The 23,095-nt window shown below is 53.5% G+C and overlaps 1 protein-coding gene across 4 annotated transcripts in view; it reads right to left on the bottom strand.

Annotated features, from left to right (window-relative positions):
* PHF2 (PHD finger protein 2) overlaps positions 1-23,095 on the bottom strand; it is an 88,761-nt gene that overhangs the window by 34,511 nt on the left and 31,155 nt on the right. For all 4 annotated transcript variants that reach the window (XM_031447225.2, XM_064490088.1, XM_064490090.1 and 1 more), the window contains exons 2-3: positions 8,956-9,041; positions 3,422-3,536 (exon numbers count right to left, since the gene is read on the bottom strand). Coding sequence is in view for 3 of the 4 variants with exons in the window: in XM_064490088.1 (XP_064346158.1) it covers positions 3,422-3,536; positions 8,956-9,041 (201 nt within the window). In the remaining variant the exon portion in view is untranslated. The remainder of the gene's footprint in view (positions 1-3,421; positions 3,537-8,955; positions 9,042-23,095) is intronic.

Here is a 23,095-nt window from a genome sequence, read left to right as displayed (position 1 = left end):
AAAGTCCACAAAGGATAAATGCTGGCGAGAGTGTGAAGAAAAGGGAACCCTCCTACACTGTTGGGGGGAATGTAGTTTGGTGCAGCCACTATGGAAAACTGTATGGAGATTCCTTAAAAAACTAAAAACAGACTTACCATATGATCCAGCAATTCCACTCTTGGGCATAAACTCTAATTGGAAAAGACACCTGCCCCGCAATGTTCATAGCAGCACTATTTATAATAAAGACATGGAAGCAACCTAAATGTCCATTGAAGAGTGAATGGATAAAGAAGATGTGGTGTATACACACACACACACACACACACACACACACACACACACACACACACACACACACACATATATATACACATATACACAATGGAATACTGCTCAGCCATAAAAAAAGAATGAAATACTGTCATTTGCAGCAACACAGATAGAACTAAAGATTATCATACTAAGTGAAGTAAGTCAGAAAGAGAAAGATAAATCATATGACATCACTCACATGTAGAATCTAAAAGAACTTATTTACAAAGCAGAAACAGACTCACAGACAGAAAACAAACTTATGGTTACTGGAGGGGAAGAGGGCAATATATAAATTAGGGGTTTGGGATTTGCAGATAAACACTACTATACATAAAATAGATAAATAGCAAATGTCTACTGTATAGCACAGGGAACTATATTCAATATTTTGCAACTTATAATGATAAAGAATGAGAAAGGAAATATGTATATGTATAACTCAATCAATATGCTGTATACCAGAAACTAACATAACATTGTAAATCAACTATACTTCAGCTTTAAAAAATGAAAAGACACGCTCAAAAGCTTTCAGATCAAAAAACAGATTATTTACCAAAACGAAACAAAACAGAACAAAAACTCTAGCAACTAAAATGGCAACAGAAATCTCATCAATAACAAGAGATGTTATAAGACAACAAAGAAATATTTCCAAAAACCTCAAGGAAAGTAACTTTTACCCTAGAATTTTAGGTCCATTTTAGGAAATTAGAATCATGCAAGAATAAGAACGAAATTAAAACATTTTCAGACATAGAGAATATTTTTATAGGCCTTTTCTGAAAGTACCACTACAGGATATAATTCAACAAGAAGGAAAACAAATCTAGAAGAAAGGAGTGGGATTCAAGGAGTAACGGAAAATTGATTTACAGATTCCACAGAATTCCTACCACAATCCCAGGGGATTACTTTACAGAAACTTGACATACTGAACTTGAAATGCTGAAATAAATGCAAGGCACTCGGATGACCAAAACAGACTTTAAAAAAAACAAAGTTGGAGGACACGTCCTAGTTTCAAAATTCACAAAGCTACAGTAATCAAGACTGTGTGGTACTGGCATAAAGAGAGACATATGGATCAGTGGGACAGAACTATGTCCAGAAATAAACCGAAACATCTATGGTCAATTGCTTTTCATCAAGAGAGTCAAGATAATTCAATGGCGAAAGAATAGTCATTTCAATAAATGGTGCTGGGACAACTGGAAATCCACATACAAAAAAAAGAAGTTGGAGCCTTACCTCACACCATAAAGAAAAATTAACTGAAAATGGGTTAAAGATCTAAATCTAAGAGCTAAAACTTTTAGACATGGGCATAAATTGTGGCCTTAACCTTGGCAATGGTTTCTTACATTAGACAATAAAAGCACAAGCAATGGAAGAAAAAAACAAATAAATTAGACTTCATCAAAATTAAAACCTTTTACACTTCAGAGGACACTATGGAAGTGAAAAGACAACCCACAAAACAAGAGAAAGTATTTGCAAATCATATCTTTGATAAGGGACTTATATCTAAAATATATAAAGAACTCAATACTAAAAAGATAAGAAAAAACTTTGAATGGGCAAAGGACAAATGGCCAATAAGGACATGAAAAGGTGCTCAACATCACTAGTCATCAGGGAAATTCAAATTAAAACCACAGTGAGAGGCAACTTCATACCTACAAGGATGGCTGAAATCAAACCATCAGATAGTTGGATAATAACAAGTTCTGGTGAGGACGTGGAGGCTGCTGGTGAGGATGGAAAGTAGTACACCCACTTTAGAAACGAGTCTGGCAATTGTTCAATGAAATTGAGTAACTCCTAAAAATGAAAATATACATCCAAACAAAACATTTTGCAAGAACATTTATAGTAGAATTCTTCACAGTAGCCAAAACCCAGAAATAATCCAAGTGTCTATCAGCTGACAGTCTATCCATACAATGGAATATTACTCAGCCATAAAAAAGGAGCAAAGCATTGAGATTTGCTACACCAGAGATGAACCTTGAGGGCTTTATTCTAAGTGAAATAAGCCAGTCACAAAAGGGCCACATAGTATATGATTCCACTTAGATGAAATGTTCAAAATAGGCCAATCTACAGTGACAGAAAGCAGATTAGCAGTAGGCCTGAGAAGAGAAGGGAGAGGGATGGGGATAATAATAATGCTACGGGTTTCTTTTTGAGCTGATGAAAATGTTCTAAAACTAACTGTCGGTGGTGCATAGATCTGTGAATACACTGAATTGTACCCTTTAAATAGATGGATTGTACGGTATCTGACTTACATCTCAATAAAGATGGGGGAAAGGAAATAAAAGAGAAAGAAGCCAGAGAGGAAAAATACCTTACCCACAGAGGAGCAAGAGTTACATTGAGTTTCTCATCAGAAACCATGCACTCAAGTAGAGAATGGGGTGAGACATTTAAAGTGTTAAAAAAAAAAAACCGCACCAACTTAGAATTCTGTGTCCATCAAATTACCCTTCAAAAGTGAAGAAGTAAAGACTCTGTCAAATAAAAATTGTCCTGCAGCCATGAAGGGCCAAGGGTGGTGAGGAGGAGCTGTCTCTACAACCGCACAGACACGCGGTCAGGGTGCCCCTGTCTCACCAGAAGCCGCTCCCGACGGCCCTGATCCTGCCCTCAGCCCTCATGCAGGACAAGGGTGTGCGGTGGGTGGGGGGCATTCTAGGAAGGCCGAGGGACTCCCCCCCGGGCCATGGGCACAGATGAAAGTCACAGCAGTTTGACACCAGCACCTGCCACATCCAGAGGGTGGTGTCAGGCTGGATACCCACTCCTTATCCATAAAATGGGGACAGTGGCCTCTCCTTCAGGAAGGTCCCGTGGGAAGGGCCACACCAGGTGGGGATGGTAGGTCCTGTCCTCCCCGGGCTGAGCCCAGAGCCCAGAGGAACAGGGTCGCCAACACCTGTCCACGGAGGCGCTAAGGAGGGAGAGGGCAGCCCCCGTGCCGGGAGCACGTGGGGTTTTGGCCACTGTGCTGGCCCCCTGGGGGGAAGCCCGGGGCCCTGGAGCCCCCGTGGGGGTGCACGCCCCAGCCTGGGAGGGAGCGGGCAGGCCAGAGAGGGAACGGCTGCCACCTGCCCACCTGGGAAAGGTCCGACTCCGCAGCTCCTTGATGAAGAGCTGGCTGCCGTTCTGCACAGGCTTCACATCGGGTGTCTGCCCTGGGCCGTGTTTGTGCCAGGTCCGCTTCTTCTTCACTGCGGGGGACACAGCAGGCAGTGTGTCACCCGCAGCCCTCCCCAAGCCTCCCGGGACCCAGCTGGGAGGACAGCCACCATGAGCACCACAAGGCTCAGACCTCCTCAGAGACAGAGTCCTCGGGGCTCCCTGGCCCTGAGCTGTCACGTGGTCAGGTCCCACCCTCCCCATCCACAGGTCACGGCCCCCACCTGCCCCACACCTCCCGACCTGCCGGTTCAGTTGATGGCATGCAAAAGCTGGGGTCTCCTGGGACCCCTCCCCACTGAGTGTTCAGTCTGCCGAGAACTCATCAGAGGCATCTCCTGAGAAGGCCCACCAAGGCTTGCTATTCAGGACACCTCCGGCCCGGCCTCCCCTCAGACGGGCCCTCCAATAGCACAAACCCTGTCCCTCCCAGCTGGGACCTTCACTGCCCTGACAGCCCACAGCTCACAGGCAGGGCAGGCCAGAGCCCCCTGCTGCACCGGCTGCCCTCCCCACCCCCAAGTCACGTCTTCCTCACACCCCTCTTCGCCATCACCCCTGCCCACCACTGCCTGCCCGCCCCTCAGGCTGTCCGGTTCTCACGCCAGCTCCCAGGGCGCTGGGCATGCACACCTCCCCTACCGGGCTGTGACATGTGCATACACACGGACACACACGTGCACATGCACACACAAGTGCACATGCCCCTCGCAGACTGACAGGCAGGTGCACACTAGCACACGCATACAAGCACGCACGCACACTAACGTACACCCCTACTGGACTGTGAGAGCCCGGAGGGAGGGAAGCTATTTCCCCGATGCCCTCGCCCCCATTCAGGGCAGCCACTGGCCACTCGGTGAGTGAGGACAGGCCAGGTGTGGGGACTCATCGCTGGGGGCTGCTGGGCAGGGTTTGAAACAGGCTGACCCTCGGGTAGAGATGAGACTGGATGTGAGGGAGAGCTGGCAGTGCCGTCAGGGTGCCTGTCCTTCGTGGATAAGAACACGGAGGGGACTGCAGTCCTCCTGCGTCTTGGCGGTTGTGGGGATGAAGCAAGCTGACGGCTACCCCTGAGCAGGACCTGCCTAAGGCAGGATGGGGAAGGCTGGTGGCTGAGCTGACCTCGGTTCCAAACTGCCACCCCTTCCCTGTCTCATCAAGTCATAACTCCTTGAGACTGTCTCCTACAACAGGGGATATTTAATCATGCCTCGTCTCCAAGACCAAGGTGTGGGTGGACATTACGGAAATCTGGCAAGGTCCCGCAAAGGGACGGCTGGAGCTGGGACTTCCAGATCCAGATCCAAAGGCCTCAGGGTCACCTGCCCAGATCTTTCTTGCCCACTATCTTGTAGCTGTGTGACCCTAGGCAAGTTACTGGGTATCTCTGTGCCTCATTATTAATGCTAATCCTGGCCTCCTGGGCTCCTTGTGAGATGAGCGCTTGGTATCCCACCTGCCCCACAGAGCTCTGCCAGGCACCACTGCACCAGCTCAGGCCCCTTTCTTACAGCAAGGCTACCTAGACCACAGGTGCCCCACTTTGCCTGGAAATGCCCAGCACAGAGTGGGCACTGAGGGACATTTGTGGATGGATGGTGTCTCCCCAGTGCCATACTAGTTCCTCAGTCCAACCCGCGGCCTTTGATACCCAACAGAGACCGGCAATGCCAGCAGGAAAACTCCCCTCTGCCCTCCTGTTACTCCATCTCAGGCATGTTCTTCTGTAAATTTGCAAGCACTTGCTCACCAGCTCAGCTCTGCACAGAGGTCGCCAAGGCCGGGGGTGGTGGCCTGGGGGTCATCCCTGATTCTTAAAGTGCTTTGTAAAGAGCTCAGCTGGCTTGGTTGGGAAGGGGGTGCCCATGGCCAACGCAGGGCCCTGGAGGAAGGGGAAAACCTTCTCGATGAAACAGCCTCAGCATCGCCACCCTTTCTGTTGCACGTATCGCTGCTGCACATGCCTGAATCCTTCTGTGCGGGGCACAGTGGGGCCCGCAGAGAAGAGCCGGCTGGTCCGGAACGGGCACCGAGCCCTGTGAACAAGTGCCCCTGGGGCACCATGTGTGCAAAGGGCTTTAGAGTTTACAAGGTGCCCCACTCCGTCCCAAGAAGGGCCCGAGGAAACGGAGGGAGCTGTGTGTGTCCACGGAGGGGTGGAGTGGAACTTGGCGAGTCCAGCTTCTTGGATCCAGGCTGTCCACGAAGCAGGGAGCCTCTCTGACTGTCCCCAGTGGGAGGCGAACCTGGCTCGTAGTGGGGCGTCCCACTTACAAGGGGGCCCAATGAATTCAGAGATTTGAGGAGGGGGTGAAAAGGGAAGCCCAGGATGCACTCTGGCAGCTGTGACAAAGCAGACAGGAGAGGCCACAACCCAGCTGGGAAGGCTGACAGAGACAGGCAGTCCCTGTGCAGAGCAGGGGCCGGCAGGGAGGGGCGAGGGGGAAGGGAGGTGCTTTGGAGGGACCGTGCATGGGCCCTCAAGGTCAGCAGGGTGGGGGTGCCCACATCCTCCCCAGCTGCTGTTCCCTCTAGCACGAGCTCATCTAGCACAGCTCTCTGGCTTGAGGATGCCTGCCCTGGCTCCTGCATCTGCCTCACGCCCCTTCCTGAGAGGCAGGGTGATCTTCAGGGCAGCCCCACTTCTAGGGACAAGACCAAGGCTGCAGCCTTACCTTCCCCTTGGAAGGTACACAGAGGTCCAAGGAGGCAGCCCTCCCAGTGTGGAGTGCCAGGTGCCAGACCTGGGGAAACCGAGTCTCGGAGGGGGCAGACAGCCGAGCGACAGCAAACAGGCAGGGGAGCAGAGGGCAGCAGGACAAGCCAGCAGCACCTCCGTGTGCCTGCCAAGAGCGGGGCCTGAGAAGGCCACGCTGACCAGGGGCCGGGGGCAGTCCTGTCCTGGGCCGGCGTGGGCCTTCTGGGCCCTCACTTGGGGCTGGGCAGCTCCTAGCATCTCATGGAGAGGCTGGAACACACCTGACACTGTGACTGGTGCAGGTGTGCTGGGGCACCAGCCAGAGATGAAGCTGTGGGGCAGGGTGTAAGCTCCACAGGGCTACCTCCAAACCCCCTGCAGCCCTGGCTGGTGGGTTCCTTCCCTCCCCGGGCCCATGACCCCCCCAGAGCCCAGAGGCTGACCCTTGCCCTGCCTGTGGTACCCCAAAGCACCCTCTGACAAGGCACCCTGAAGTTGGCTGCCCATCAGGAAGGCTGGTGGGGGCTCAGCGGGCCCCCCGGAGCACGGGGGCAACAGGTGTGCCTGAGGCGTTTGGTACCAGGGCCCTGCCAGCTTCCGAGCGTGGCTCACCTCACCTCATGGGGTGAGACAGCTGCAGCAGCCGCTGGGGGAGGACGGTAAGAAGTGAGTGAGGGAAGTAGCGTCCAGAGCAGGCCCAGAGCTACCAGGAGGCAACGTTAGCACTCAGAACCACTTTAAGGGCCATGTCACCTGCCTCCCGTGCGCCTTCATGCCAATGAGGATACCTTGTCGAGTTCCCACCTCAAATCTCTGTGAATTGGGTAAACCTGTGGGCCCGCGGGTCACAGGCCAAAATCAGTCCAAGGGACAGGTAGGGACAGGTGGTGACAGCAGGGGGAGAGAACCCTGCCATCTCATGAAGACAGGGCAAAGCTGGAGGGATGTGGCCTCGGTCCAGCTCGTTCTAGAACCCCGCCCCCATCCCATCCTGGTCCTCTCCCTCCTGTCCTCGCCTTGCTGTGTTCACCACAACCCCCCCACCAGGCCAGGGCCAGGAAGGGAGGCAGGCCCACGTGCTTGAGTGTCCCCCAGGCACACAGGGGCATCCAAGGGCCTCACTCTGGAAGGTGTGACCAAAGCCGACGTGGCAAAAACCAACCAGTGTGTCACAGACAGGCTCCGTCAGGGCACAGACATGTGTGAGATGAATGGTGACGGGCAATCTGAGAGCACCCACTGGCGGAAGGTGCTAGAATCTGTGCCTTTGTCCCTGGCGGGCTCCATAACGGCAGGAAACGTCTGATTCACAGAATTTATGAGGCACGTATGCACGCACGTGTGTGCACACACACAGCCAGGGAAGGGCTGCCAGGTCCCGCCAGGCTGCTGTCCACGCTGCTGCTGGTCTAAAACAGGGGCAGCTCTGCCCCCGCCCTCCCCGAGCACCCCCCGGGCAGTGCCTCTCCAGGGCACTCGGCTCTGCTTGAAGGATGGGAGTCTGCTGGCTCCAGCCCTGATCTGCCCCAGGGCCCGCAGATGCAGCCCCTGGGTCCGACCCTGCTCCTATCTCCCAGGCCCTGAGCTTTCCCGGAGGCTCGCGAGGTGCCAGAGATGCTGGTTAAGCCACAGGGTAACAGTCTTCCTCCTGCACCTGCTGTAAGGCAGTTATCAGAACTGTCGGGTCATGTAGGGCAGATGTGTTGTGAACACCTGCCAACGCCCGGGGGTATGTGGCTAAGTTAGGAACTTAAGAACTTTCGTGTCTGGGAAGTTCAGAAGCCATCAGGTCTCCTCTTCTCCCCCGTCTCATGCACCTGTCAGCATTTCCCCATAAGACCACAATGTGCTGGAGGGCAGGGCACAAGAGCTGAAATGAATACCACCCCAGTGGTCACTCAGTGATGATGGGGTGCAGGCTAGGCACAAAGAGAGACCCCGCTTCACCCAGCTTCCCAAGGGGCTGGGCTGCAGTCCTCAAGGCACCCTTGGCCAGCCTCAACCCCTGACCCACAGAGGCGCTGGGAGTGGGCCTCCACTCTGGGCCAGGCTTCTCCCTACACGCTCTGGATCCACAGGACTCGCCCATAAGGGCTGGAGGGGTCCAGTGTCTGCAGACCACGGCACTTCCCTCACGTAGAATTAGCCCTGGAACTTGCCTCCCAGCCATGACGTGAGGCCCCTTGGAGCCACCTTGGATGAACCTGTGCTTTGAGAAGCCCCACAGGCTCCATCAACCCCAAAGGACCAGAAGGAAGGGGGTCTTCATGGTGCACAAACAGAAGTTTGAGAAAGGGAATCAGCTAAGATTCCCTGCAGGGGCCACCACAAAAGGGAAGGAGAGCAGATCGCCAGCAGTGCACAGTCCCAGAGCCCTGCATAGAGGTGGCCGGCTGGGCAGGGCTGGGCTGGGCCAGCCAGTTCCCCATCTCAGGCTGCCTGATCACTGCAGATGGAGTTTGTGGCCCCTGTTCAGGCCTTTAAAGTCCACTGGGCTCTCTGCACAGGGCCATGAGCGGCCCCAGCTGCATCCACAGGCAGGAGACAATCAGGAAGAGTCACAGTGGGCCCAGCAGGGCCATAAGGGACAGTAAGTAAGGCGAGAGGTGGTACCCAGGCACCAGGGTGCCCCGGCTGCATGGGTGGTTCACTCCAGCAAGCTGGGGCCAGGTCAGTGTTGGAGTCAAGGCCAAGCGGAGACCCTGCCTCCCGGCCAGATCCAAGGAGCAGCAGTGTTGGACCATACTTACGGGTGGACTTCCCGTGGGTTTTCTCGCAGTTTGGGCAGTGGTATATGTCGATGTCTGGGGCCTCCTCCTCTTCCACGCCAACACAGCTGCAACAGGAGACACAGACATCACCAGCAGTCAGCAACTGCTCCGCTGCTTCCCCTGCAGGGCTCTGCAGCACCTCCCTCTCACCTTTCAGGAAGAAGGGCCGGGCAGCGTGAGCGCAGCTGGAGCAGAATGTGCGCGGGGACGGTGGCCATGGGGATGGGATGGAGACTCGAAAAGGGACATAGGGTCAAGGAAGGCCTCACCAGGTGTGACCAGGAGGGGCAGAGGGAACTGGCCATCCTTTGAGCTTGCTTCCATGTGGGCCATCATTACCCCGTCACCACAGAGCCCAGGGATGCTGGGGGTGTGGGTCTCAGAGCCAGGCCACCCCCCTCAATTCACTATAGGCAGTTTGCAGCCACGGGCAGGGCCCCTCTGGACCCTATGGTGGGGACAGCTGCAAGTCACCTTCCCCAGGGGCCTGACCACGGTGCCGAGACAACTGGATATCAGAAGGTGAAGCCAAACCCCTACCTCACGCCATATACAAAAAATTAAGTGAAAATGCATTAACAACCTAAAGATAAGGGCTAAAACTGCAACACTTTTAGAAGGAAACACAGGGGTGAATCTTCATGACTTTGGGTTTGATCGTGGATTCCTAAGTATGACACCAAAAGTACAAGCAACAAGAGGAAAAACAGGTAAACTGAACATCATCAAAATTTGAAAGTTTTCTGCATTAAAGGACATCATCAAGAATGGGAGAAAATATTTACAAATCATATACCTGATAAGGGTCTATCACTCAGAATGCATAAAGAACTTTGCAACCCAACAACGAAAAGACAAATCAGTTAAAAATGGTCAAAGGATCTGAATAAATATTTCTCCAAAGAAGATACACAAATGGCCAACAAGCACATGAAAAGATGCTCAACATCCTTGGCTACCTGGATGCCACTGAAGTGCAAATCAAAACCATGAGATACCCCTCCACACTCACTAAGATGACTACAACTTAAAAAAGAAAAAAAATAGGAAACTAGCCAGTGCTGACAAGGATGTGAAGAAACCAGAGCCCTCTTACATCACTGGTAGGTATGCAAAATGGTGCAGTTTCTATGTTAAACAGTAGAATTGCCACATGACCCTGCAATTCCGCTCCTACGGATAGACCCAAAAGAGCTGAGAACACTTTCTCAAACAAATCCTTGTACACAAATGTCACAGCAGCTTCAGTCACAGTCACCAAAAGATGGAAGTAACCCAGATGTCTGTCAACTGATGAATGGATAAGCAAACTGCGGTGTCACCACACAACGGAGTAGTGTTCAGCCTTAAAAAGGAATGGAGCACTTGATACACACGACGACATGACGGACCTCAAAACCATCATGCTAAGTGGAAGGGACCAGACGTAAAAGGTCGCATATTACGAGTCCACTTATATGATCATGCCCATAACAGATACATGCAGAGAGACAGATCAACGGGTGGCCTGGGAGGGTGGGGGGAGGGGAGAATGGGGAATGACTGTTTAGCGCACTTCCGCTTGGGATGAAAATGTTCCAGAACTAGACGGAGGTGATGGTTGCACAACACTATGACTGTATTAAATGCCACTGAATTGTTCACTTTAACAAGGTTAATTTTATGTGATGTGAATTTTATCTCAATAAAAAAAGAAAAAGAAAAGAAGCTGGCCCTGTGAGAGTGACACATTTCCATCGTCACTAAGGCTGGCTGAGTGCTCACTCTACATCTGGCAGCATCAGTAACCCTAAATGTATTTTTTTTGCAACAATCCTGCAATAATTGGGACAATTATCATTAGCACTGCTGTACAATGAGGAAACAGGCACGAGAGGTTAGGTGTCTTCCTAGCCCCAGAGTCTCCTCACTGTTCAGGGGGACAGTCCTCCCTCACCCTCAGGCGTTGGCCCGGGATAAGCATGACTCCCTGCAGGCCACCACGTCCCCAAGGCCCCGGACAGGACACTGCCTGCCACAGATGCCCCAGCCCCACAGCCCCGGGAACAGAGCCTGAAGCCCAGAAAGACCTTTGCAAGTGTTTTGAAAATATAAAGTTTGCTCTTCACTTTAGAACGAAACGGAAATAAAGTGCAAGCAGTCTAAAGTCAGGTGTAAAAGACAAAGCCATCAAAATCAGAACGTGAGGGCGTGTTTGTTCTCACGATGCACAAGTGACTTTCTAAACAAACAAAAACACGGAAAGGAAACCGGAGAGGACACTGATGGACAGGGACAGTGCTCCTTATCATGAGGACAAACTTTGAAGTGCGAACTATGAAAAGCATGTACACAGCACACATGGCAAAGTGTTTCTACCCTTCCTCCATGAAATATACACCAAGGGCACCTCCCAGAAGCAGCAGGCGGAGCCCTGCGGAGAAGCATGCCCCACCTCACTGGCCACCATGAAAGGTAAGCTCAGATCACGATGCCGATGATTTTCACCTGACAAATTAACCAAACCCGAAACGCATTAAACTGGTAACACTCCACGCTGGTGAAGGCACAGCGAGGACAGTAAACACAGCCAGCTCACCACGGGTCTGTCGCCAAGGTTGTCCCCTCCCTCCACTGCCGGGTATGGGGCGCGCCCTGGAGGCTCAGGCAGCAGAGGCCAGCCTCTCTCCACTCCTGAGGAGGAAGGGCTGACTCACCTGAACTCTCCCCTGGGGCTAGCCCACCTGGCTCCTTCCCTCCTAGTCCTCCTCAAATCCCTGCCTCCCAGAATCAGGTCACCGAAAGGGTCCTGAACCCTGGGCCTGCTCTGCATGACAGGCCCTGAGCCAGCGGTCCTCAGTTTGCTCATCCATAAAGTGACACCAGCGATCACACGAGGATAAAGACTGCAACTGCAGAGCTAGGCATGTGTGAGCCCCATCGCTCACACCCACCAGGAGCCGTGGGCTGAGACAAAAGACCCCTGCAACTGTTCAGGATTAGCCAGGTCCAGAAACTGGACCCAGAACCCACACCCCAGGTCTACACCTCATGTCCACACCTGCAGTCCTGTGAAAATTAATAAGCAGAAACCTCATTTAGAATGGAGGCAGGAGTCTTACGCCCTACCACTCGATGCCAACTGGAGTCCCAACAGGAAGAGAATGTACCCTTGCATCTCCAAGATGAAGAAGGTTACTACTTTACTCCTCAGCAGGAGGAGGAATGTCTCCTCGCCCGGCAACAGCCCAGACAACGAGAGAATGTCACGCTCAGCCAATGAAAAGCCACTACACTCTGAATTCCCAGTTTCCCCCAATGGACCCTTTATAACAGCCCGTCCCAACTTCCCCTTCTCCTCATAAAAGAACGTCCCTCCTCTTTGTTCTCTGAACTTGCCTGTGGTTCGCCAGAGATTGCATGTCCCAACTTGCAGTTCTTTGCTATATCTGAATAAACCCATTTTGCTGTTAAAATGACTGGCTGTTTTACAGTTTTAGGTCAACAGGGCACATGGCACGTCCACACCGGGCGGTGGCTCCAGGCTGTCTTCTCACTGGCGGCCCCTGGAGCACACAAACACTGAGGGTGGCCGGCCTCCCCTGACGAGTCTGTCTCCATCCCCGCAGGGGCCATGCACACTCGTGGCTTGTCTGGAATCCCTGCGTGCCGGGGCCACAGGCACCCCAGGGACAGACAGACAGACAGGTTCTGCTGCGAGGCCTCCACGTGCTGGCACTGAACCTGCAGGCAGCCAGGAGGTCTGAAGGCAGATGACCAAACTCTGACACTGACTTGAGGCCGTTTCACCAGGTCAGGAGTCAGGTGCACCATGGAAGGTCCAAGATAGGTGGGGCCCAGGTGACAGGTGGGAAGCTGAGGCCCAGGCGTCATGACCCTGTGCATGTGCATGCTGACACTTCCACTCCATCCCTTGGGGCCACCTCTTTAGAATGCCACCCCCTGGGGGGCACAGGTCCCGCCTGGGCCAGGATGGGTCTGGCTGTTAGCTGCACTGTGCAGGAAGGCTCCCAGACTGAAAGGGAGAGAGGCAAGGGAGGTGGGCACCTGTTCTGCTGGGAACACCTTAGGGCTGCCCCTCACCTAGGAAAGCCAGCCAGGGCCTGGGCCACACACCAGGGGGTGACCCCAGGCAGGCCCAGCCCCTCCCCTAATGGGTGCCAGCAGCCCCCACACACAACCGGACACATGTTGCGGCCTTGGCTGCCTGTGCCCACAGCCCTGACAGGGGCCACTTGACATATGGAAACTAAGGCCCCAGAACCAGCCCACCGGCTATGCTGTGAGCAGAGGGGCAGCCTCAAGGGTCCAGGGACCCACTGTTCAGTACCAGCTCCTGGGCAGTGAGTGTTAGGCCACATTGTGGTCACTGCCATCTCCTCGAGGCGGGCTGTTTCTTGAAACAGCTCATTTATTTCATTATCCGAAAGTTAAGGCTTACTGAGTGCCCCTAAGAAATTATTTGGGAAGTTATCAAAAAGTCTGAGAAGAGAACACAGCAACAGAAAAGGCAGAAGCACTTCCCTGCCCTAAGTCCAGGAGCAAAGACGCTGACGTTCTGATGGAGGGGTCACGCCGAGTGACCACCCGGGAGCACGGGATCAGCACCACCCAGTGAGCACAGAGACGCACGAGCACCTAGTCGGCGGCTGTCAGTGTGATGGATCACTATTTTAAAATACTTTGAAAGATCAAACTTTAAAAAAGAGTTACACACTTCACATTAACGTAAACCAACCCCACTCTACCCTCACTAAGCACAGCGGGCAAGTGGCTAACGAACATCAGTCTGAAGAAAATGCCAAACACACACATGCCCGAGGCGTGGACTCCCACAGGCACGCCCTCTGCAGGAACCCTGCTCAGGGCCACCTGAGCCCAAGCAGCCAGATTTTCCTGGTCTGGAAGGTCTCCTCCCCATGGAGACCACAGCTAGCGCAGGACAAGAGCCGGGCACCCAGGGACTTCCCCCGACGGACCTGGGGGGCTCAGTACAGCCGGGCATCCTCTAGTCCTCCTGGGCCGATGGCAAGGCACCCGAGGGCCTCGCCTGTCCCCTGTCCCCTGTCCCCTGCAGGACTGCAGCAGACGAAGGCTCTGTGAGGACCCAGTGAGCCGAAGAAGGCATGAGGAGGGCCCTCACAGCAGCGGGCCCCAGACTCAGGGGTTTTTGGACGGAAGGCGGCATCGCCCTCCTGGGCAGCAGGCACTATAACCTGCCGCACACTGCAGGCCCAAGCAGGGGCTCAAAGCTACCTGCCAAAGGTCCAGGGGCAGAAGGAAGACACGGGGCAACAGCCACAAGCCAGACCCCAGACACGGCCAGGCCCCGCTGCGTCCGTGTCCCCAAGATCACCACATCCGCACAAGGCAGTCCCAGCTGTAGCCTGGGGGGTGGTCAGCCAGGCCTCGGGCTAAGCCGCCAGGTGAGCACACCGTGGTGTGCAAGCTGGGGGAGAGCAGGCAGGTGAGAGACGGAAAGAGGGGAAGAGAGGCAGAGAGGGAAGGAGAGAGGGAGAGCGCGGAGGCACGTAACTCAGGGCACAGGGGGCAAGACCAGGAGCTGGGAGGGGCGTTGTGGGGCCAAGGCAGGGGAACCCCGCACAGACCTCAGAGGCTGGATGGGGACAGAAGTCACCCGGGATATCGGTTCTAAAACAGAACTACAACTTCAACAGCTCTGGCACCTCAGCAAAAAGACACAGTCAGCCAGGCAATTGTTGAGTTTGTCCTTTTTATTAGCTCTGGTGAGAGCAGCCATCCCCCAAATGCCCCAAAGGCCACATGTCTTCCTGCAGGGCAGAAAGCTTCAGGGGCCAAATCATCATGGACCCTGCTGACCCTGCCTTCCCTCCCCTGGAAAGAACCCAGGCGGCCGGCACCCAGGACCGCAGGTCCCTAGGAGAGGCACAAATGAATGAGTGATGTTCCCACCAACTGGTAGATCTCCCAGGGGCCCAGGGACGGCTCTGCTCATGTGACGGCTGAAGGAGAGGGTGGGATACAGGATGAGGTCAGACCCAGGACTCACAGCGTGAAAGAGACCTGGAAACCACCTGCCCGACGCAGGCAGATCTACAACGCAGAATGCTCTGTGTGGCCAGGATACTGCTAAACTAACTTAAAAAAAAAAAAGAATGAAATAGATCTTTACATCCTGACATGGAAAGATACTCACAGTAACTGCAGAGTGAAAAATCGTAGGTTACAGGAGAATGTGTACAGCATAATTCTTTTTAGTAGAAAACCCAAAACAAAATTATGGGTGAGTGTGCATGTGTGGGTGCATGTGCGTGTGCATGACTGTGTGTGCACTCCTGCATGTGTACATACATGTGTGTGCATATGGGTGTGTGCCTGTGTGTTCCTGTCTGTGTGCTCACTCAGTCCACCCCACTCATCCTGCCACTGGAGAGGCCAGGTGGTGAGAAACAGGGAGGGACACAGGTGCATTTTCAGGGGCTCATGACTGGTTTGATCTGAGCAACCAGTGACCCCAGCATGCCACAAAGTCAACACCAACCAAAGTTAAAGCTAATTTGCTGTCCAGGAAGTAGAAAGACAACAGAATTTTCAAAGGCAGAGGTGGGAGGGGGATAAGTCACTAAAGAAAATGATCAAGAAAGGGGGAACTGAGGGGCAGGGGGCTACAGATTTCAGACATTTGCAAAGGCAGCAAAATCACATCAGAATTGTCCGAGTGGCCATCCGTCCTCCAGGAATGCCCGTTCCCAGGGAAGCCTGGATTCCCCGCTCTTTGTGCAAAATCAGAGTCTGCCCCTTGGAGCTGCTCTGGCTGTCAGACCCTCACAACACCAAGGACCAGGGGAACAAAGACAAAAAGCAACTCTCCCCTCCAGTCGGGCCACTTCTGGCAAGACTTTCTAGAATCCCAGCATGGGGGACCCAACGTCGTGGTGACAGCCCTGACAGAGGAGCTCCTAGGGCACCAGCCCCCAGCCCGGCCTGGGCACTCCACCACATTCCTCTGCTCAGCCTTTGGGAATTACGGCTAGAATTTTCTCATGAATCCACAGTTAGACTGTATGGTGGTTTTTTTCTATTGTGTTGTCAAGAGTGTTGATTTAATGTAAACCACAACTGCTCTAACCCTGTTTTGACATTTATTTTTTTTTAATCATAGGAGGAGCCTCAAAAAAAAGGAAGTGGCCCCTTTCGATCCAAGAGGGGAGGGGGACAGGCAGAACCTCCCCGACGTGGCAGCCCGCGCAGCGTCCAGCACCGAGGCGCTCAGAGGTGGCACAGTGGACGTGTCAATAATGGTCATGATGCAGGGGCTGCTGCAGGGACCGGGCGCTCCTCCTGCCCATGGAGGGACTAACGTGAGAAGAAGCTTCCTGCAATACAGTCGTGTGTGCCAAGAGCTTTAGAAAGGTTTTTATTCTTTAGGCCAGTAATTCCACAACTACAAACCTATTCTAAGGCCAAAAGCAGAAATGCGCGTAAGATTCACATGCAAGAGGGTTCACTCCAGGATTATTTAAAATAGCGAAAAATTCGGAGCAGTAAATTTTTCCAGCCAGGAGGTCAGATACCCAGGTCAGGCTGCACTCACACAGCAGAATATTATGCAGCAATCAAAACTCTGGCTTTATACATTTTTGCAGTCTGCAGATATTAAAACTACAGCTCCGGCACACAGTGACACAGGAGGGCCTTGAGCTGGTGCCAGTAAGAGCATGTTCATCTCCTCTTTGTACTTTTCTGTATTTTCCTAAACCACCCAAAATGCGTTTGTATTCCTTTTGTATGAAGCAGCCAAAGTCCTGCTATATTTTCAAAATCGAATGATGCCCCTTCCCAGCTCACTTTCTTCTGTCTTTTCTGGGTCCTGGTGTCCCACTGAAAAGCCCTCCTGAGCTGGCCTCCCTGCAGCAAGGCTAGGACACCCGTCTCATGGAGCCAGGTGGAGGGGAGAGGCCAGGCTGGCAGGAGAGACAGGGAGAGACAGGACAGGCAGACCCTGCAGGGAAGTTATGGCCGGGGGGGGGGGGGCAGCACAGGGGTTGCTCAGTGATTTCCCTCATGGTGATGTCATCCCATGTCAAGCCCACCCCACTTCAGAGCCATCCTGCTTCCTCCCTCCTCCTCCCCCATTCCCACCTGCGGTCCCTAGAAGATGCCCAGGAACTGGTCATTGGCACATTTCCATGTGACATGGCCATGGGGACTACAACTCGGTCACCACTCAGCTTCAAGATGGCCATCAGCCACAGGTCAAACTTGAGTTGATCCTTGAGACCATAATCGTGCAAACAATCACTATACCACAAAGTGCCCAGCCACAAGTCCAGGAGCCACACAAGCTTTTCCACACAACAGGGGAGAATCCACGGTGGGAGAAGGGAGGTGACACCCTCAGAGCCACACGCAGGCGAGAGGCAGGCTGGATGAGCGGCCCTTCTCAAACACCAGCAAGGGCAGCAAGTCTGGTCCTCATCTCAGGACGCCCCCAGGCCAGCAGCTGCCCATGGATTTCTGCTTTCACCCTAAGAGCCTCAGGCATGATGTACAAGGGAGAAACTGAGGCCCGGAGAGGCCGGCACTTGCCAGGCCCACATGGGAAGGGGTCAAGAGCAGGCAGGGGCAGCTGGGGCTATCTGCACCCTGCAGCTTGCACACCAGACTCAGTAGCCTTCACAGCTCCCAGCCAGCCAAGGGCTTGCTATGCAGGGCAGGATAACAAACACTCTGCCTCGGGAGGTGGAGGAGATACAAGAAAGATCAGACCCCTGATGCGGCTGAGCCCTAACAGGATGAGTTCATAAAGAGGAGCAGGAAAGGGGAATGAGGAAACAGCCAGACCTGGCCCAGCTGGAGGAGCCCGGCCCACCTGGGGAGGAGGGCGCCTGTGAGCATGGGGTGTAGGGGGGTGTCTGACGTGGCCTGGGAGTGGTAGGTGACACTGCCCCACTGAGGAGTGTCTCACTCCCAACCCTGAAGGGCAGTCGGCCTGGGGACTCAGTACATCAGGATCCTCATGGGTCATTCAGACCATGCAGCTTCCACCAGGCCTTTGTGGGAACCCAGCCACAGAACGATGACAGAATTTCAGTGGGGTCAGTTCTGTCTGCTGGGTCTAGATGCAGACTCACGGCAAAAACCCACGTGGTTGCTCTCAGAAGCCACTAGGTTTAGGGTGACCATTACACAGCCATAGGTAACTAGGACTATGGGGAGGGACAGAAAGCTCAGAAGAGATGAAAACAGGCTCCAAAATGCAAAGGACAGTTGTCCTCCCAGCCCCTGGCAGTGTGGCAGGTGAACTCAAGAGGGGTTGTATGTACAATGCCCAGCACCGTGCTGGGCACACAGCAGGGGCCTGACAGGACATTTACTGCTGTCATAGCCATCACCACCATCACCATCACCACCACCATCATCACCACTATCACCATCACCATCATCACCACCACCATCCCCATCATCACCATCACCACTACAATCACCATCACCACCATCATCACCATCACCACCATCACCATCATCACCACCATCATCACTATAATTGTCACCACCATGATCATCACTATCATTATCATCATTGTCATCATCATTATTTTCTCCTGCTGAGCTAATGGATCATGACACATGCTCTCATTTCCATCATAAGAAAGAGCAAAACTCCAGAGGGAAACACAGAATCTGCATGGAAAGAATGTCAATATCTATTCCGCTTCTCAAATGTGTCATATCCACTCTTCCAGGACTCTGAGGTAAATGGATTCCAGCCCAGCCCCTCCCTGTCTCCAAGGAGATAATGAGGGGCCAGTGGCCTCTGACCAGCTGAGCTTCACGCCATCTTGCCCAAAGTTTTTCCTCCCTGGCTGTAACACTCTTGTTTGTGCTTCTCCACACTTCCTTTCAGCAGGATGGGGCTCCCTGGAAAGGAAGCTATGGGAGAGTCGGAAGCCATGAGGGAGACAGAAGCCATGGGATGATGGAAGCCATGGTGGGGTAGAATCCATGGGGTGGGTGGAAGCCACGAGGAAACAGCCATGAGGGACGGAGGCCTTGGGGGAATGGAATCCATGAGGGGGATGGAAGTCATGGGGAGGGGTGGAAGCCATGGGGGGATGGAAGCCATTGGCAGGCACTCCGGAGAGGAACCTCCACCATCCCCAGGCCACCCCTGAGAGCACCACTCTCAGGAATCTGGATGAAGCCCCTCACAGGGTGAGGAAAGCAGAGCCCAAAGACCCTGTTCTTTAACTCCCCAATTTATCGTAATTTATCACCATCTCTAAGAGAAGCACATGCATCCACACCTACAATGGCAGCAGACACCACAGAGGTACCCTTGTAGGGCACATGGGGTTTCCTCCTCTCTCCTAGTTCAATGGTTTAAACAAGGATAAACTGATGGTGCTCACTCTAGTGGAGGTGGAAGTCAAGGTCCCCAACGTCCACACACCTCTCCTGCCAGTCACCTGGGGGCAGGCGAGGCACATCCCTCGTCTCCTTCATCTGGAAAAGGATCCCAAAGGCAGTGTGCGGGCTGCCAGAACAGGGAGGAGCAGGGCGTGGGGGGCAAGCACAGGGCCCTGGGAAGGGCCTGAGTGGGGCCGAGTGCGGCCCCGGGAAGTCTACCAGCAGGTGCCCTGCACGGTCGGGCAGGACACAGCTGAGGGAGGAAGGCAGAGGCAGGCAGGTGACAGTTCTCTGCCTGCTCAATGTCACCGTCACCTAAGAGGGCTCTCTGATCCACTTTCCCTATTTTGAAATTTTAAGCCCTCCGAAAATGTTGAAAGGTTACTACAATGAATAGCCGTGTTCCCTTCACTCAGGTTCTCCAGTCCTTAACAACTCCTCTCATTTGCTTTACATCTCTGTAATTTTTTTTCTGAAATACTTGCAAATATGTTACAGACAGCAGGACCTGCCCCCTAATTCATCCGCCTGCAGCCTCCCGGGAACAGGGCTGTCTTCACGATAGCCACACCATCAAAGTTAACACCATAAGCATGTGTCTACATAGTCACATTTTCCCAGTTGTCTTGACAACATCCTTCTTAGCTATTTGTAGATTTGACGCAGGATCACACATGGCACCAGCTGCCCATCCTCTGGGCTCCTTAAATGGGGTCAAGGGACGCTCTTTGTCTTCGCTGGCGTTGTCCTTTGCAGGCTCCAAGCCAGTGGTCCCCTACAGACGCCGCGTCCTGCACTGCCGAGCGTTCCCACACGACAGCACTCGAGCTGCGTTTCCGGCCCGAGTGCCCCATGGGTGGTGCTGGTGCAGATCACAGACTCGGGTCGGGTTCTGTCCCGTGGGTCTCTTGGCCGGTGCAAGTCCACTATCGGCAGATGAAGAAGGGACTCTGTGAGGGGTCACTCTGTTGCCCCCACAACCTCTGACCTGTGGCCTCAGTGTGCAGGGCTAATCCAGCTGGAATCAGTTACTGCCCTTGGGCTTCCACTTACCAACATGCCCGGGCAATTACATTGTCTTGGCAATATGTCCAGACTATATCGAAGAGCCTCGGGGAGGGTTTTGAAGATCTGGACTCCCAGCCCCGCCTGACTTACTGGATCAGGCCCATTTCCAAAGACAAGCTGGAACCTGGGAGCTGCTTTATAGAAGGGTCTATCTTAGGGAGCCGGGGGGGCAGGGCCTATGCCCCACACAGGCCTCACTCGGGGTCTCCATGACCCATAAGGGGCTGTAATTCCCTTCTTAGGAGGACACACAGCTCCTTGCAGAGGAGCAGCCCACATGCACAGCACAAGTCCGCAGCTTGTTTCTGGTCAACACCCGTGACCCTCGGCCACCGTCTGCGCCCAGGTGCCAGCTTTGCCTAGGAATTCACTGCTCAAGCACATCTCTGGGCTATGTTTGCTGAAGGAAAACCCCAAGCATGACTGGCGGAAACCACAGAGCAGAGCCCCCTGCACATGGGACATAAGTCACTTACCCTTTATGAGTCCCGTTACTCAACCCTAAGCAAACTGCTTTGCCCAGCGCATTGCCACAGTCCCAATGGGACCAAAGCTCCATGACCTAGAAACCTGCAGGCAGCTCCACCCCAGAGGAAGGGGGAAGTCCTTGATTTCTAGACGGCATAGAGAGCCCAGCAGAGGACACAAGTGAGCAGACACCTGCCACCCGTGAGCAAACGAGAACAGGAGACTGGCCAGAGGACAGCACTCTAGGTCCCAAGACGCTCACGTGGACTTAGCTGACACAATGCCCCCCTAAGGGTTGCCGTCCAAAAATCTTACCCCTAAAGCATTTTCAAGCACAAAACCACATCTGCAGGTTTAGTTTAAGTAGGTGTTTGCTGAAGAGGAGAAGTAAGTGGGACACAGAGGCTCATGGCACTAAGAAACCAAGGCCACGTCGGGGAAGGCTGTGGGCCCCGATGGAGACCTGGCCCTTCCCATGCCCCACAGAGACGCCGCTGAGGGGGGCACCTCCTCGTGGTCCATGCCCTGCCACTGGCCTTGTGGACACCAAAATCCAAATGATTCCAAACAATGAACAGCAGTACCAGGAGTGAAAAATATCAGGTACCCAACTCAGCACCTGCCGTCTGTGAGTCTCATGTGCCTCAGGGAGACCTCAGTCTAGGTCTGAACCGTATGTCAAGGATGGAGTAAATTGTAGGAATACATTTTTTATGGGAAAAAAAAAAACATAATGAAACTGCCTGAACAGTGATTTAAATCATGGCTTTAAGTAAATAATTTACAGAAAGGGACACAGTGGTGTTTTCAATATTCCAAAAGAGGTGTAACAGTGCTTGTAGTAAGACGTGCAAACTAAAACTGCGACGTTCCCCCGCCACCTCCCCCGTCAGCTGGCACTGCCCTAGGAGGACGGGCAGGACGTGGTGTGGTGATGCTGCAGGCAGACGAGCACTCTCACACGCCCTCTGTGGAGACACACCTTGGCGCAGCCTCCAGGATGGGAGCTGCTGATACTGAAAACACGTGCACGCTCATCCGTGGCCCTCTTCCAAGAATGAGCAGTTACACCGGGGCCGGCGTGTACAGGGCGTTTCCCGCAGCAGCAAGCAGGTGTCCGTCCAGGGGAGACTTAGGTCAACGTCTGGAATGCCCAGAAGCACCGACTCTACACTTGCAATCTGCAGCAGCCTCCAGGATGTCTCGTGCAGCAAAGCACAGGAGTTGGGAAAGGGGGGCAGGGCACCCACCCATTTTTTGTGCGCATTGAAGGAAAAGCAGACACATGCTCCTCTGTCATCAGAACGTTCTGGAGCAACTCAGAAACCTGACGCGACTGGCCAACTCTGGAGAAGACTGGTGATCAGCAGGAAGGAGACAGACTTGTCACTGAAGACAAATTCTTGACTCTTGAATTTTTTCCTGTGTACATATCGCTGTCTCCCTTTAAAAATTATAAAGAACTACAATACCAGTAAACTGATTTGATTCATCTCAGAGCTATTTGAATTTTTTAAAGTATATTCAAATAGACTTTTTTGAAAATATTCTTCTGGCTCTCAAAGATAAATCTTTATAGAATGCAGGTCAAAAGTAAGTGCTGGTGAGCGCTTATGGTAAAAGTGCTGGAACTTTCTGAGAGTAGTGTCAAGCAGGCAAGAGGTGAAGGCTCTGGAAACATCAAAAAATGAAGGGACTCAGCGAACCTCCATCCTGTCCAGCCCTCTCTTTTGTGAGACGAGGACACTAGGGCCCAGCGTGGACAGTGGGCCTGCCCCGCCTACTTTAATTCCCTCCACGAATCATGGTCAGCGTTTCTCTGGGACACGTGGGAAGCAGGCGGCCCGACACACAGGACAGCCCTCCCCGACGCAGCTCCAAGGAAACCACAGACACCCCGGCGGTCACAGGTCCCCACGCGGCCGGCCCTCAGACACCCATCACGTTTCCGCCCAGCAGGGACCGGAGGGTCACCTAGAACAGCCCAGCAGACGGGCCCTGGGCTGTGCACAGGGATGCAGCACGCGGCCCACAGGGAGGGGCGGGCAGCCGTGAGGAGGCAGAGGGGCGGCCCTTCTCAGCTCAGTGAGCAGCGGAGGTGAGAACATCGTGGCTCAGGGCCACGCAGGCCCGCAGGGGCGCCCTGTGGATGGGCGCTGGGCTCTGTCAGATCTCCCGATTTGTCACGAAA

This window comes from Camelus dromedarius, chromosome 10 (genome assembly GCF_036321535.1).
Source record: "Camelus dromedarius isolate mCamDro1 chromosome 10, mCamDro1.pat, whole genome shotgun sequence".
In the NCBI taxonomy this organism is placed as follows: domain Eukaryota; kingdom Metazoa; phylum Chordata; class Mammalia; order Artiodactyla; family Camelidae; genus Camelus; species Camelus dromedarius.
This window is presented reverse-complemented; position numbering and strand designations above follow the sequence as displayed.